General features: G+C 40.6%; 1 protein-coding gene across 2 annotated transcripts in view; it reads right to left on the reverse strand.

The window, feature by feature from the left end:
* Positions 1–17,075, reverse strand: part of NAV2 (neuron navigator 2) — a 212,962-nt gene that overhangs the window by 106,916 nt on the left and 88,971 nt on the right. For both annotated transcript variants that reach the window (XM_065637002.1, XM_065637001.1), the window contains one exon: positions 2,660–3,752. In XM_065637002.1, the coding sequence (XP_065493074.1) occupies positions 2,660–3,752 (1,093 nt within the window). The remainder of the gene's footprint in view (positions 1–2,659; positions 3,753–17,075) is intronic.

Genomic DNA, 17,075 nt, shown 5'->3' on the forward strand with positions numbered 1-17,075 from the left:
CCTGGCATTGTAGCTGTCAGGTAGTGAAAGGTAATGTCATAAGAATCTATTGTCAGGTTTGAGTAATACATCTTGACTCATTTAATTTTACTAGTTTACTGTGTTTTGCTCATAGAGCCAGGTCAACAAGCAGCTGGAAGTTGTCCTGCCCAAAAGGTAAGTGCTGTACAAAAGTGAAGACACAGCAGGGAATTATTATCGCAATATTCTTAACTTCTGGTGACCCTGTATGAAATGTAGAACAATTTCTCATGTCTTTTCTTTAAAAAAAACCCCAACGAAACAAAACCACAAAACCCAAAACCAAAAAGTAAGTTTACAAGTGGGTGAAAAGTCTAGATTAAAGTAACCTTAACTGATAGCAGAAAAAACCTGAGACTACTACAGCAATGCATTAACAAGTGCATTCCTCACATCCAAAAAGTGTCTGGACAGTAAATTTATAATAATGCTATATATTTGCCTTGGAAATCAATACGGTTGGACTTTTCTCTCTCCTTTTAAAGCCAGCAAGATTCCACAATTTGGCCTTTTTTCCTCTAATGCTGAGAAGTAAACATTATTTTTTATTTCTTAGCATTTTCTCCAGCTGCCAATAGGTAAGTGCATTACTGCTTTTTGTAAAAAGTCAAATAAATCACACCTAGAGTTTATCAGTATGTGTAGAGTATAGAAAATGTATGGATTGCATCTGCTTTTACACTTCAGATGATGTTCAAATTTAGATATGTTCAAACTAAAATGAACAGCAAGCAGAGTGCTTTGCATTTTATCTTTTGATAGGACATTGTAGTGATAAACTTGAGTCAAAGCATCATGAACACATTTTTGGAGGTTATGAGAGATAAACAATAGTGTAATCAGTTTGTAATCACAATTTTCTACTTAATTATGGGTTAAAATACTACAAACTACACTAGCAATTTTTAACTCCAAGCTCCAAAAATTACTAGTAGTAGATCCCACCTACAGCCAAAGACGCAACAATAATGCTGATGTAGGTAGATTAATGCAAGAGCAAGGGAAGTCACGCACATGTACTATTAATACAAATTTTAGATTAATTTTTCCCAACCGGTTCCTTTCCAAGTGACCACATCCCAGAAGGACATCTGGCATTTTATTCCATGCGCACAGGGAGAACATTCAAGGGGTCAGAAGACTCGAGGGTCGCTCTTCCCATTTGGTATTCGTTTCTAGGCCTTTTGCAACCCTCTCCTTCAGGTTTATTCCATTTACATTCACTTTTATTCAAAAAATGTGGCAAACCACTTCTTATGCTACATCTCTGAAGAGTTGAAAGGCAAAAATTCATCTAGTAGAACCAAACAAATGATGGGAAAGGGCAACAAAGATGACCAAAGGTTATGAACAGCATCTCTACAAGTTAAAACTAAACAGGCTAGGATACCTTGGCCTAGAAAAGACACATCTTAAGGGAGGGAAGGATATGATGGAGGTCTCTCAAATCATGAGTAGCAAGAAGATGATGAAGACAGAACAATCGCTTTCGTGGTGTCAAAACCTAAAATCCCACCATCTGGCTGAGGAATTTCTTGCGTCATGGCTGGAGAGCATGTCCTTAGGAAGCTTTTTTATTGATTTTCCTTGTGTTGCTCTTCTGTATCTATCCTCTGCTGCCACTGTCCAACAGAAGATGCTGGACTAGAAGGAGGTTAGTTGTGACCCCATACGGCTGCTCTTTTGCTTATCTCATTCAGGCTTAATGCACAGAGCAGAAGACTTTGTGCCTGGCCTCATCCATACTCTGAGATCCATATTTTTACTTCATTTTTTAAGATTTCCCATTACTACTTACAGCACAGCAGTTTTACCACTGTTAGCCACACCAAAGAGCATGAGCGATAAATATGATAAATGGGCACTGCTAAAACTTTTAAAGCTCCGATGCATAAAACAAATCCACGTGGTACAACAACAGGTAAGAGCAATGCCTGGTTAAGAAGGTGTCAGCATTTTCTCATTTTAAGGGTTGGCACAACTATTATGCACCCTCCTCTCTATCACAGTTTCTTAAACATCTTAGTCTGACAGCCTTCCCCAATAGTTTTTGTGCAAATGTGTATAGGTTATCTACTCTTTAAAGCAAGAAACTTTTACGTGACTTGGCATTCATCGGGCTATGAAGGTGATGAGGGGTCTGGAGCATCTTTCTTGTGAGGAGAGACTGAGAGAGCTGGGGCTGTTCAGCCTGGAGAAGAGAAGCTGAGAGGGGTTCCCATCAATGCTGATAAATATCTCAAGGGTGGGTGTCAAGAGGATAGACCAGACTCTTTTCAGTGGTGCCCAACGACAGGATGAGGGGCAACGGGCACAGACTGAAGCCCAGGAGGTTCCACCTGAATATGAGGAGAAACGTCTTTATTCTGAGGGTGCCAGAGCCTGGAACAGGCTGCCCAGAGAGGTTGTGGAGTCTCCTTCTCTGGAGACACCCAAAACTTGTCTGGACACATTCCTGTGCAATTTGCCCTGGTGACCCTGCTTTAGCAGGTGGCTTGGACTGGATGAGGTCCCTTCCAACCCCAACCATTCTGTGACTCTGTGATCTTACTGCCTCACCCCCTGAAGGAGCATCCAAAACGAATCTTCCTACCTAAGCATCACGTTCAAAACAGTCCATGGGAGAAGCTGACCGTACCTGTACATGAAGGGAGCTACCGTGGCGGTGTTCGGGTGGCTGTATTGCTGTTGGGGATGAGGTAGCTGAACACTCACGGTATTGCTCCCGGTGGTGTGCGTCGTGGCGGCGGGTCCGTTGACGGTTTGGCTGCTGCTGCTGCTGTTGAGGCCTCCTACGCCTTTTCCTTCCGAGGAGGCCAGGCTGGACGAGGAGCTGGAATGTCTGCTGTCCAGCTGAGACTTCTGGTGAGAGAGCACCGAGCCGGCTTTCCCGCCGCGGCTTCTCTCGCCTTCCTTTGCAGGAACGGGGGCACTTGAGGATTTCCCTGTGGTGTTTTTCATGCCTGGTTTTGGTATTCCACTGTGCGAAGGGGCAGAGGGCTCCTTCTTGGCACTATTGAGCTTTCCTCCTTTAGGGATAAAGCTTGCGATCTTGGAGGACTTTTTTGGCGTCTCTGTTGTTGCTACTGCTGTCTGTTCTTCTTTTGGTTCCTCTTTCACATCCAGCTTTTCCGTGATAGATGTTCTCTTTGCAACGTCTTTACTTTTCTCCTTTTCTTTCTGCTTTTCTTTATCCTTCTCATTACCCTTGGGAGAACTTTTCTTATTAGTTAGCGCCCGGCTAAAAGTCCTTTGTGCAATTCCCTTGAGTGCAATTTTGGGACTACTGGACATGGATCCCGGATTGTTCACATTCTGATTCGTGGCATCGATTTCTTCGCTCTCCTCGAGGCTGAGAAGCATCTCTAACTTTTCACAACTGTTGTCCCGAGACCCCGGGCACTCGAGCGTTGTCCCTCCCGCTTTGGAGCCTCCTTTGCTATTGAAGAGCTTTAATTTCTCGAGCATGGATTTTTGACCGTTGGGAGTTGTTTTGGCGATTTCCGAGGGTGGCTTCGGAGGCTCCGACACGGGCTGCTTGACGGATAACATGGAAGACGTAGCTGTGTGCTTAGCACTGAGCGACTTGCTGCGCCAGGGTTTAATAGCGGAGCTGGGCTGAGGGATGGCTGATGAGTTATAGCAACCAACAGAACTGCCGCAGCTTTGAACGGAGGATGAGACATTTTCATTCATTCCTGTGGGCTGGGAGGCTGTGCTGTCTGCAGGCTCTGGAAAAACAAACAAAAAAACATCCCCAAAAATCAACACGGTAGTAGCTGGTATTATAGCTAGTCTAAGACTCTTTCTGTAATGAAATATTAGGAACTTCGCACTAGTAACATTAAGATGATAGATACATATCACTATTTTCAACATCAGTATCACATAAAGAAAATAAAAGCCAGTCTTCTTTTCCTACCCAGCAGAACAGCAAGGAGCTCCAACTATGTAATTTACATTTACTTGCTGTTTCAAGAAAAAGAAAAAAAAAAAAGAATCTCCTCCAATTCAAACCAAAATGCGTTTTGCGACATCTTCTCCCTTATTAAGTTCATAATACCTTTTCATTAGCAAAAACACAGCACTAAGGGTTCCCTCTGCTTTTGGCACAATATTTGCGTCCAAGTTTGATTCTTAGAAAAACCACAAACGTATAAAAGAAAAATGCAAGAGTAAGGAAAAAATTAAAACTGAAGTCCTTTCAGTTATGGGGGGGGGATAAAATCTTCATATGCAAAAGGTAGAAGAAAACTCCATGTACAAAAATAAAACCACTTATGCCCTTACACGAAGAACCTAAATTAAGTATTACCACATATCTTAGTCCAGCTATAAGAGAAACTAGTGGCAGTAACTGCACAGCCCTCCTCCCTCAGCGAAAGCAAATATTTTCTTTATTTAGTTCCTTTTAATGGTATTTGTTCTTGTTAAGAAATTAGTTCAGAGCTTAAAGAGAGCTTGAAAAATCACACTCACCTACCAGTGGCCACTTCTCCTCTGAAGTTTCTCTTTGCAGAGTTTCCTTTCTGGAGACGTTACTCTCTCAATTATCACAAATATGTTTTCTGTTAAACTGCTCATGTTTCCAATTAACTTTTGTCATCTCTGTCTGTTCGCCTGCCCAGCAGCCTGCTGGGGATTAACGGCTCTTACCTATATTTCCCTGCCCTCTAGCAATAAAGTAAAGTGTGTATAGAGCTGCATTTTTTTAATTCAAAAATCAACAGCGGTTGATAGCGTGCGTTTTCAGCAGCAGGAGCAGCCCTGTGAATTCAGCGCTGTAAATCATGAGCCGCTGCAACCACACAGGGACTGTTTTACTTCACTTTCAGCTGCTCAGTGAAGATACGGCTCTGTTAACCTCCCCTCCTCTGATCCAAACCAGATCTACTACAGATTTAAAGCACATACATCTTCCTGACTTAGGGGAGAATCGGGTTTCTGAGAGTATTAGAGTCTCCTTAACAATAAACTCAGTTATTTCTTGTGGTTATGGACATAGCAGGAATTAACGATACTTTAAAAAATATTACTGAAGTCAGAAGGTTTCCAGGACTCTGTTATTAACCAATAACTGTTATATTGGCCAGTTTTGCTAGTCCTTTTCCCATGGCAAACGACCCACACGGATATGGAAGGGCGCAAGAGCTGGATTACAGATGCAGAAAGGAATAATACTTCTTTTAAGCTAGTGCCAGCCTGCTGACTTCCCGGGCATTACTCCTGTTTTACTCTAGTACAGAAGGAAAACCAAGCCAGCAAATGTCCCGAACGGCAATACCACCTTGTCCTCTGGTTGCTCAGCTCAAGCCGGTTCAATCCGACGGTTTAAGGAGAGCTAAGAAGTGACAGCGTAGGAGCAACAGTGACTCTGGTGCAAGGGAGAGCGGTGACCCACCATCGGTCCTGCCCGCACAGGAAGGAAGGTCACAACTAATTCGGAAGCTGTTGGAGATGTTACTCCCTCTGCTTTCAAAAGCTGCGCACCATTGCTTTTGCCTTCCTGCCTCTTTACCGTACACCACTGCTTTGTTATTATTTTTATTTCCTGAAGTCCTCCTACTCATCTTAATCTACTTCTTATTGCAACACTGCACCATGCTCCTTTTGTAAACCCTGAACAAGCAAGCCTTTGTCTCAGCCCGCCTTCCACAGAAGAAACCAAGCAATGTAATGAAAGCTTCACAAAACTCCCAATTGTGCATCATTTACCATTAATTTGTTCAGCTTCTTTTAAAAAAAAAATAATAATTATCCATCTCAGTCTCAGGATACTTCTGCAGAAAGTGGAGATTCACAGTATTTCCAACACTAAGGTCCTAATCCAAATGCAGTCTGGCCTAATCATGCTAAAAAGTAAAATCTCAGCACAAAGCATACCCATGTCCATAAAACATCAGAGCTGTCTGAGATCCATGAACATGCTTAGGACAAATTTACGGCTGCGTCCAGGAATGAACCCAGCGTACTAATCGATATGCGGAGGGAACCTTTTACTTTCTCAGAAAAACTGAGTTGCAAGGAGTAATGGGACTGGGACAATATAAGGGCAACAAATTGAAAACTACTGGTAGGGGATCCCTCTACAAAGTAGTGCTTTTTGCTGTACATCATATAGAGAAGGCAGCATGGACTGGGGGAAGAGCTGGTTGCACACTCAGGTGGTACAACATGTGCAGCCACACGAACCCAGCCAGGGGTGAAACCGCGTTCAGTCGGAGCTGGCAGCCAACTGAGCAGACTTGGACAAGAAACCTGTGTTTTTCTCATAAAGGTTCTTAAGAGTGTGAAAAAAAACACAGGCAATGCGTGTAGCATTATGAACAAAGCCATCCTGCATCCACCAGAACTCAGAGTCTACGCAGAGTCCTTGCATGAGCTGCGATCCACAGGGTGAGGAACATGCCTGAGATAGAAGTGACCCGAGTTCCAGGTCCATAACCCAGCTATAAAGCCCGACTCCATCTCAAACGCCGAGCGAGCTGTTAACGCGCTGCAGAGCAGCTGCGGGAGCAGAAACCAGAGGCAATCCACATCAGAACGGGCTTCCTGTGAGCTCTACGGTGTTCTCCTGAAGGGAATGGGAGGTGAGGATCATTCGGGATGTCAACTTCTTCCTCACACTCCAGGTGAGGGCTCCAGTCCATGGACTTTCGGGGAAAAGGCTTTGCCTGCATCAAGTGAAATGGCTTTTTTATCAAGTACCAAAAGTATTTTTCAAAATTTATTTCCTAGCAAAATTTTTCATTTCTCCTTCCTCTAAATGTTTTCAGGATTTTTTTTTTTTTTTTAATTCTGTTGGTCAGTGACCAAAATACACTTGGGTTTTTTTTGGTTTTTTTTGTTCTTAAACACAGCGTTTGCTTTGTCCCCAGCTCCCCCACATACACCCTCCTATTTGGAACCTAATTGTGCTTCTGTTGCCAGTGGTGTAGGATGAGTACAATGTAACTCCATTTACTGAGGTGCTCCTCATTTACAGACATGCCACAGAAATCAGAATTAGCACAAGAATACTATGACTGTAATATTTAAGAAACCGAATATAAGTGGATGTTAATGTAATTTTCAGAGTCTCTACCTAACATTTTCCAGAAAGTAAATTCTATGAATGTTGGATGCTACGCATCCGATATCAATGAAAAATATTTAGAAATTCTTACATATCCACCTTAAGCTTTGGGAAAGGAAAGAAGATATTTTCTTACACAAGTACAGAGGATTTTGATGCATACTCAGGTCAAATGCAGTGAAACTGGAAATTCAAAGTGCTCCAGGTTTTGTTATATTGCACCACACAAAGTTAATGCAAGAAATAAAAAGTTCACCGTAGAACACATTCATGAAAAACGGCCTCAACTTAAGAAAACTTCAGCCTTTTAAGGATTCTCTGTTTTCTTTCTTACGAGCAAGTCTGCTGGCTCTTTCACTCCTCAGACCAATCTTGGTAAACGAAAGGGGTTCTGCTGCCAGAATGCAGATTCAAACGCGAGGTTTCCTAATGAAGCGGTAACATCAATATGTGGATAACACATCAGCATGCAAAGGGGAACGTGTTACTCAGCGTAGCATAGGCCCTTCTTTCATGAAAAGCAGAGCAGGTGTCATGCATTCGATTAATAAGCTTATTATTTCCCATGTGTTCCTTTGTAAGGGAGATATTTTCATTCTTCAGCAACCTGCATTAACTAAAACTGACTATAAAAGAAATGTTTTCAAACCCAAGCTACAGTCTACAATAAATAATGATCGCTTTCCCCTTTTCAAAGTCAAATCTTGGCCTGAAATCTATTTTGTTCCTAGCGTTCCTGTTAAAAAAGATGTTGGTGGTCTAGTTCCAATGCCAATACGCGGTGTAGCATGGGTAAATCTGATTTCAGCTGCTCCTGCAAACTCTTAACTGCATCTGCAAACCTACCCATTTGTGATGGAAAAAAAAAAAAAAAGAGTCTGAAGGCTTATGATTTAATTCTTCCACTGCAGTCTTTGAGAGCTTATGTTATAATAAGGTCAGGAGAAAATATATGCAACTTCCCATCATTTGTCATGTTCGCTCTAAGCAAGCGGACTTTGATTTGCTGTAACTGAAAACTTTCAAAAACAATCATTACAAGCATGAAAGGCAATACAAAGACAAAGGATGTTCTCATAGTTACTTCTCCTTAGGAGGGTCAAGAACTTAACAGCATTTTTATTCGTTTTTAGAATGAACAAGCTGTCATTTTTATTCACAGCTGTGGGAAAAAAAAATAAGAACTTCCCATGAAGAGAAATATCTTTTAGTCTAGCCCATAGATTAGATAACCGAGTTAAAAGCAAATCTACAACAAAATTCTAATTTAGGAAGTAAAAGCAGATCTGCTTTATCACATTACAGCGTCAGAACTGCAGAAACCACTGTGGCAGTTTCACCATTTCCCATCTATAGAAATATATGGAAATACTGGTGAGTCTTGACCCTCCCCATCCACCCACCAGAAAACTCTCCTTCAAAGCACTACAAATAAGAGCCCTACAGAGAAAAGCTTTTTAGCTGAGCTGTTCTCTTCTTCAGTAGCGATTTATCATGCTCAGCAAACCCCTGAAGTATGGAAATGCCTGCATTTCTGCCAGGGGCTGGCTATAAAGATCACAGTCTTTCCACGATCCAAACCACGAGCAGGTAGAGCAGAACATTCCCAACCAGAGCAACCTGGCACACAGCCCTTCCTCAAAACAAGCACAACTCTTCTGGCCCACAAAAGCTTCTATTTCGATTGTAACGCCGTTGACTGGAGAGAACTACAGCTGGGTGGAAGGGACTGGCTGATTTACCGGCTCTGGGTAGACAAGAGCCACGGCCTCTACCTGCAAGATGACTGAAGCCTTGTGTTGTCTTCTCCTACTCTAGACCACAACAAAAAGCGACAGAAACATTTTCTTAAAGCAGAGATTGCCAGATCAGGAAATTCTGCGTAACCCAACAGAAGCCCAGATAGGACACATTTTGCTTTGCTGAATACAAAACCTTCACCAGGCTGAGCAGAATCGGTTCCTTCAACATCTGTCCACATCTGTGAAGTCCCCTTCATTCACGCAGAGCTCCAGTATGTGAAACAACAGTTCTGCTGTTGACTGGTTTACATCGCCAAGACTCAGCATTTTTGATGAGGTGCAGGGAAATAAAACTGGAGCACAAGCGACCCTTTTCTCATTGTCTTGACATAACCGACTGAGACACTTCAGTTCCTTGGTGTGGTTTAGTTACTATAAAATTCAAAATACTATCCACGTGACTGCCTAAGAAAGAGGTTGGAGAGACCTCTATCGACCACATACTGGTTAGATCATCGGAAAAATAATAAAATCATGTTTCCTGTGCCATTTGAAACAAGTCACACTCTCCATTTAGTACTAGACAAATACCATTCTTGCTCATTACTCTCCATTTTCTTCTCATTATATGTACAATCTAATCCCCCAAGATGTCTCATAACAGAGTTATTCAAAAGCATTAATGAATTCCAGGCAGGGAGCTGTTACGGAATGTTTCGTTAGATTTTAAAAATAGCTGGGGTGGACAATATGTGCACTTAGCAGCCTTGATCTAACACATCTCTCCCGCATGTAGGTTATATGAAATACACCATGTACACGTCAGTGGTCTGAGATTTGCGCTTAGGGAATATTGTCCATTGGCCTCTTTTGATTATTATAACAGTAGTGGCTGCAATCTGGGCTTGAAATGACCACAGAGGCAGATTTTTAACAGAGAAGGGACAAGCAATAAGAAAAAAATACCAAAAAAACCTCCCAATGATTAGTCAATAGCCAAGCTAAACTACTTTTAAACTCAGAAATGTTTTACTCTGCTCAGTAAGAAGTTCAGCTGTAAAGAGTTAAGTGGTGAAAACCAACGCACTCTTGAACATGGATAATCTATGTATAAACAGAGGAGTTAAACCAAACCATATAGAATTACCAGTACTTTACCATCATCTATATTTATTTATTGTATACAAACATACACGAATATGCAAAAATCGATTACATTTTTATATCAAAACCAGCTGACAGGCACACGTTACTTTTTATATTGGGGTCTTCATTTCCTCTCTCTGGTCAATGAAACTACTCCACAATCTGTAGCAGCAGATCTTTCAAACCAGGCCAACGTGCAGGTACCGATCTGCTACGCATGGCAGTAAAGAAGGGATGTGCCACGGCTTTATGCTCATCAGCCACTTCAGAGCTGGGGGCAGTCACGGATTCTATGGGTATATTTGGTCACGGATGAGGAACAGGCAAAGGTTCAGTAGAGAAGCCATGAATGGAAGGGACCAGAGAGGTTGGGTGATGTTCTTACCCAGGGAGAGGAGGCTGCTGCAGGTGTGGTAGAAACATGCTGGCACTTACAGAAGCCTGGGATGTAGCACCATTGCTGTTTGCTTCCCTATGATTTAACAGTCAACTTCCAGTTCCATGGCTGTTCTGGCACAATTCACCCAGCAATAAATTTACAATAAATTGTAAATATTTATTTTGAAAGGAAACATCCAGGAACTGTGGGCCAGCTCTTCAGCTGGTATAAATTAACGCGGCTCCAGTGCAGCTCTGCAGATGTACACTGGGCAAGAAGCTTCTTCTCAAGGTTACATATAACTTCAAAGCTCAGGATTTTTATCCTCATTAACTATACAGTTAAGAACATGTCATTGGCTTTTTTTTTTTTTTTTAGGTTTTTTTTTTTTTTTCCAAAAACTTTACTTAAATACATTTTTGGCTTGTTTTAGATCTTTAAAAAGCTTATACCAACTATGGCAAAGTTCTGTGGTCTTGTAAAGCTCCCCTTCAGCTCTGATTAAGCCTTCGGTCAGCCCTCATTTAGGCAAAAGAGGACATATTTTTGAATGCCAAATTCAGCCAGCTGGGCAGTTGTAAAATTAAGCATTAATATGATTTACTGCATACTCATATCTTGTCCTATAAATGTGCCATACTGCTTGTTATATTCTGACAGTCTTTAAGCTGTTTTATGGGCACACACCCAACATAAATATGTTGCTGCAGATTCACTAAGATGAGCCAACCTTTCAAAAAAAAAAAATTGATTAGAAAAGTGAGAGGATGCAAGCAATACCTCAGGATACATAAATGTATCAATTGCCCAAAGATGAGTGTTTTGTTTGACACTAATGACTCTCATGAGGGTCTCCTTATGATATAAGCCAGTAACCTTATGTTCGGGGAACACAGAGGCAATAATTCATTTGCTTAATTGGAGAAATAGACTGGGTCAATAACATTACATTCATTGATGCCGACTGAAAAGTTCTGCGCTTAGAAAGGAGGAATTGGACGCCTAAGTCTAAAATTTCAAAAAGTCAGCTATGTAGCAGTACTGCAGAAAAGAAACGGGAGTTACAGTAGACCAAAACTGCACACCTCTATAATGTGACCCTAAGGAATAACTAACGTCATTCAGGAATGCATCATGGGTATCAGATATAAGACAGAGAACATAAATATTCCATCCTGCTCAGCACTAGAGAGCGACATGAGGTGAAGCATCACGTCCAGCCCCAGCAGCCCTCCAAGAGAGACTGACAGAATGGAAAGCGGCCAGAAGAGATCATCAGGACATGTGAGAGATTTATCACAAAGAACCTACGAGAAGAAGGTTGAAATAGTTGAGGTTGTTCAGCCTAGAAGAGAAAAGACTGAGACACGGTAAGCCTTCAAATAGATGAAGACTCTTATAAACAGGACAGAGATCAAGGAAGAACAAAAATGTTCTTAATTTTTAGCCAGAATCATAGTTTTATGTTTTCTTTATGACCAAATGGACACCGGAAGGGTTACACTTATGGAGACCATCAATCCTATGTCACGAGACATTTCAGAACAGAGTATTAAACACCTCTCAGGTACAGGAAAAGCTGATTTTGCTTCACAGTGAGAGCACAAACTCCCCTGGTTATTTATGGCTGCAGTTCTATAAATACATAATGTACGCTGCAAACATCGTAATTTTAACACAGTTCTTTAAACGGAGTTAAAGCCAGAAGGCATATCTACACTGCAAAGTTACGACTCAGATTTGTGGAAGGATACGAGAAGTAGTTTTAGACTAAGGGACAAACAAAACCCTATAGATTCTCCCAAGGAAGAAAGTACAAACCAAACCACCAGGTTCTCAGGGTATCATTCAGACTATCCCACGCTCCTTCATTTCTCTCCCTGTTTTTATTATTTTTCTCTTGCCACATCAAATTCATGATCACTGTACTATATTCAAAGCAAAATAAATTATACTGATCATTTGGTAAACACCTTAAACGCAAGTTATACTCAAAAAACTGGATAGGGTTATTCCAGCATCTGCTTTTTGGTAGCGCATACAGTAGAACAATAGAAAATACCAACTACACTGGTTATGGATTTGTCGAGACAAATTATGTAAACTTTTTTTTACCATCAGAGGCAGCAACCACTAACCAGGTTGCCCAGAGAGGTGGTGGATGCCCCATCCCTGGAGACATCCCAGGCCAGGCTGGACGGGGCTCTGAGCAACCTGAGCTGGTGCAGATGTCCCGGCTCATGATAGGGGTGGCACCGGATGACCTTTAAAGGTCCCTTCCAACTCAAACTATTCTATGATTCTATGAGCAGGGGACAGTAAAGTTTATTTAACGTTTTTTCTTCCAGAGGACAACAGTCACTTCAAATGAGTTCACACCAGCCCAGGCTGGTCATTAACACACCCAGCACTGAAACGTTCAGACCGTAGCTGACAACTTGACCATCACCAAATAGAAACAGCTAGAGGTTTGGTTTTTGCTTTAAATATAACACTTGTTATCCTGATCATCTCAACCATTAAATATCAAAAGGAACGGCTTTTTCTTTGGCCAGGAAAAGGGGGAGATGAGTGGCACTGTGTACTGGAACAGGCTGGTCATTTATGTAGTTTCCACTAGGAAAAGACTGTACACAGTAACCTGTGCCAGGCCTAAGTCAAACTGGCTCAATGCTACAGGAATTGAATCCCATGTCTCATCTCCGCTGCCACAGTTGTTGTGATAATTATCCCTGTACCTGCAGCCAGAAAAAAGCCTTTCTTTCACATTCAGGCTTCTATGCTGAATGCTACTATAAATGGGTAAATAAAAGATAGAATGTTAACTCTCTAACAGGAATTTCTATCATGCTTTACAAGTCTCAGAGCTCTTTCTTCATCACTTTTAAAAATTGTTAGAGTATTATTTGGCACAACGGCAAAAGCCTGCGTTCTGTCTCTGTTTATTATTATTGATTTATTTGGAGCGGAAAAACTTCATGAGGTTAACCAGAACATAAGGGGTTCCAGTGAGGAGGGTTGTGGAACATCACTTGACCATCCTGTACTTGGTACAGGAGCCAACCCGGTCATTCAGAACATGAAATACTTCATCTGATTTTACGTGCAGCTACAGGAGAGGGCTGTTGTCCACTTTCATGCGCTTAAATGATTTTTCATTCAAGAAAACTACTAGGATCATCTGAGTTGATCTTAAAGATAATATAGTTCAGAGAATTTCGCTGGGTAATTTATGGGCCAGAACTGTAACCTCTGGCCGAACATGAGCACTGGGCAAACATCAAATTTTGACTCATTATGTCTGATTTTCTCTCTTTCAATGGATAATAATCCTCACTCTTAAAATCTGTATCTAGTTTGTGGTCTGAATTAGGCTAATTTCAAATTCCAAACAAATGGATACTTGTATGCTATCTCTAGAGGTAATAAAGAATCCTTATGACTCCAAATCTCCCTCCCTACAAGTTTCTTGTAGGTAACCTTTCTTTTAGACAACGAACATAAATTAACCTTTTAAATACCTAACTAAAGTTTTTCCAAACCTCTACTCATGCAGTGCTCTTCTTTTCCCAAGTCCATTTAAATACTGCTGAAAATTTTAACCTTCAAGATGCTACCCACAAGAATCTTAGGTTTTGATCTCATTACACACGTCTCCCCTTGCTCCTTGTAAGGACGAGAGTTTTCCCTCTCTATTTTTAAAGCAGCATTTTGAAATTGAATCTTGGGGTTTGAAGCAATCCATATCTACCACTTTTAAATTACCTTACACAATGCTGAGTTCAAGACAAGCTCAGTATCACACATAACTAAGCTGTAAGTGTGTTTCCCACGTACTTTTTGTATCAATGCAGGATTTAATATGAAACATTTGAGTCATTACAAAGAGAAATTTCAAGTGGTTCAGTTCCAGATTTAGGATTTTCTACTCTTTACATAAAAGGGCATTTAAATAAATAAATACAGATTTCACAGTAAAGGTGACATGAAAAACTACGGTTTGCATCAACTTCAGTGAAATAAAAGATAACCTTGTAAACCAGCTCTGGATAAATACTGTTGTGTGGGTTTTTTTGTTTTGTGGGGTTTTGCTGGTTTGGGTTTTTGTTCATTTTGGGGTTTTTTGCTTGTTTGTTTTAAATTTAATTTTAATTGATGTCTGCGGTCTAATTCATGCAACAGGAATGTACAAGCACCTTAGAGAATCCCCTGGTGTCCTTCTGAGCAACGCATATCCAGGAATCAATACCACACGGATTGTTATACATCTAGTTGTGAAAATCTCATTGCGACCCTACAGGTTTAAATTTGAAGAGTCATTTGCACTAAAGCCATGACAAGACATGCCATGCCCTTTTGAACGATACTGATAAATATAACTGCCAACATATAAAGTGCACACATTTTTAGCATGCATTTGGCGTATGTAACCATACACCGATTAGACTGAGGGGAGGTTACGTTTCCTTGCTAACATTTCACTAACTTGGTAGTCAGCCCTATTTTGATAACACAAAGTTAAAAAGTTATAGGAAAGAAATGCCTTAACTGCCCTTTGAAACACCTCAGTATCTCTTCCTCTTTAACTATTTTATACTTAATATAAATGTTAAAAGGAAATAATATTTAAAGGTATCAAAATGTAGTAGGACACTTCTAAAATATTAGAGATTTGTCTTAACAGGTAGAAATGTCAGTCCTGAAGGACGCTTCAATTTTCCTTTGCCTATTTCCCCCCACAGAGTTTCTTAAATAAAGCAGATAATTCTTAAGTCAACGTCCACTATACTTCTAAACAACCGTACGTTTAAATTGTCGAAATCGTAGAACAGTCAAGGTTGGAAGAAACATCTGGAGACGATTCCTTCCACCCTTCAGTGGAAAGCAGGGCCTGAGAAGAAGTTATCCAGGGCTCTGGCAAGGCAAGTCCTGAATAGCCCCAGCAAGGGAGATTCCACCACTTCCTCTGGACAAACTTCTCCGATGTTCAATTCTCCTAATATTGAAGAATTTTATTGCTGCTCCTAGACAGAAATTCCCCTAAAGAAACTTGTGCCAACAGCCTCTTGTCCTGTCACCATGCATCCTTGTGAATATCCTCTACATATGAAATAAATGTTAAAGAAATACTCCGTTCCAAGTTCCAAGGGATCACCCAAAATTTGAAAGAAGCAAAAGGAGCATCAAACAGAGCAGCACATGGTTTTCTTGTTCTCCTGCCCACATAGTAAATCCACACCTGGAAATCCAGACACGCGGAGCTAAGATTATAGCTGAGTCAGCAGGATCTGGTTTCCGAACCCCCTCACGAGACTTGTAGAATATCAAGGAAGTTTGCAAGAACGCTGCTATTAAAACAGCCATTTATTTCCTCTGAGCGCATTAATCTGTATGCATGTATTCTTTTTTTTTCTTTTCCCTAATACCACCTGTTTAAGAGAAACCTGACATTATTAGCACTGCCTTCTTCATAAATCTGAACAATAAACATTTCTCTTCATCTCATTTGGAAACAGTCAAAGCCTGGTAGTGGTTTTTTTAACTGACATTTTACCTAACATTCAATCCAAAGGAAAAGTGTTATTTTTCCCACAGACTTCTACTGCCCTCTGTAGGATTATTTGACATAAAATATTAGGAACAAAGTAGAAGAAAAAACTAAAAAGAAAGTTTGTATGTCACATTACTATATCACTTCATAAACATACTGGAGATGGCATATTAAGCTGATGCTTCCCATAGCTTCATAAGTTCAGGGATTTTCCAGACTATGGATACAAATCGGGAAGTCATAAGCAGAATATTCCCATACAACATTACCAGACTTCTTCAACTGCAAAATGAAAACCGAGTGCCTGAAGGTCAGTGAAGGCAGGGAATATAAGAGGGTGTTCAGAGTTTGTAGAAAATAGCCACCATTTTGCAGAACCGCAGATTCCTATCAAAGCATGTCTCAAAAGACTCTCCATTTCATGGAGCGATGCAAAACACTGAAATAAATTAATGAGAAAATCTACCGTATCAAAGTCTTTACAGAAGTTGTAAGCGCCAATATTTGAGTTTCATTCTTGATACCACCCAGGACAGTTCTGTGCCTTCTTGCCATGCAAAAAACCACCACATTTATTTATTCTGAATTGCAGACGCTAATACAATTCTGGGTATTTTTATTTGGTAATCATACTAGACAATTAGAAGGACATGTTAACATAGGGCCTCAAGATCACTAGCGACTAATAATTCACATACAGGCACAAAAATTTAAAGCTTTATTTGCTTTATTTTACATTCCTTAGAAATGTTTTTGATAATTCAGATGAGTTCAGTAGTGACCTTGGGAAGTGGTTGATGCTTTTCATGCAACAGTATTCTTGTGGTGTTAAAAGAAATGAAAGGACAAGCTAGTAAACCAAAGGTGTACTGACATACGCGTGGACTAAATAACTCTGACAATTCAGAAGTGAATTAAATTGTTTGAAGTGATTATGATGAAAATCAAAAATCACAAGCCTGAGCAGCTCCTTATTTCCCCATGATCCAAAAATGCAATGAAACTTTAATTGCATTTTTCTTAAGGAAAAAAGCCTGAAACAGCGATTACACACATTAAAATATCCTGCCTTGAATGCTACTGCATTTATAAATGGCTAATCACTGTGACAATAAATAAAAAATTGTACCATAGTGTGTTGCCATTTTATGACATGAGGAA

The sequence above is a fragment of the Caloenas nicobarica genome, chromosome 5 (assembly GCF_036013445.1).
Source record: "Caloenas nicobarica isolate bCalNic1 chromosome 5, bCalNic1.hap1, whole genome shotgun sequence".
NCBI lineage: Eukaryota > Metazoa > Chordata > Aves > Columbiformes > Columbidae > Caloenas > Caloenas nicobarica.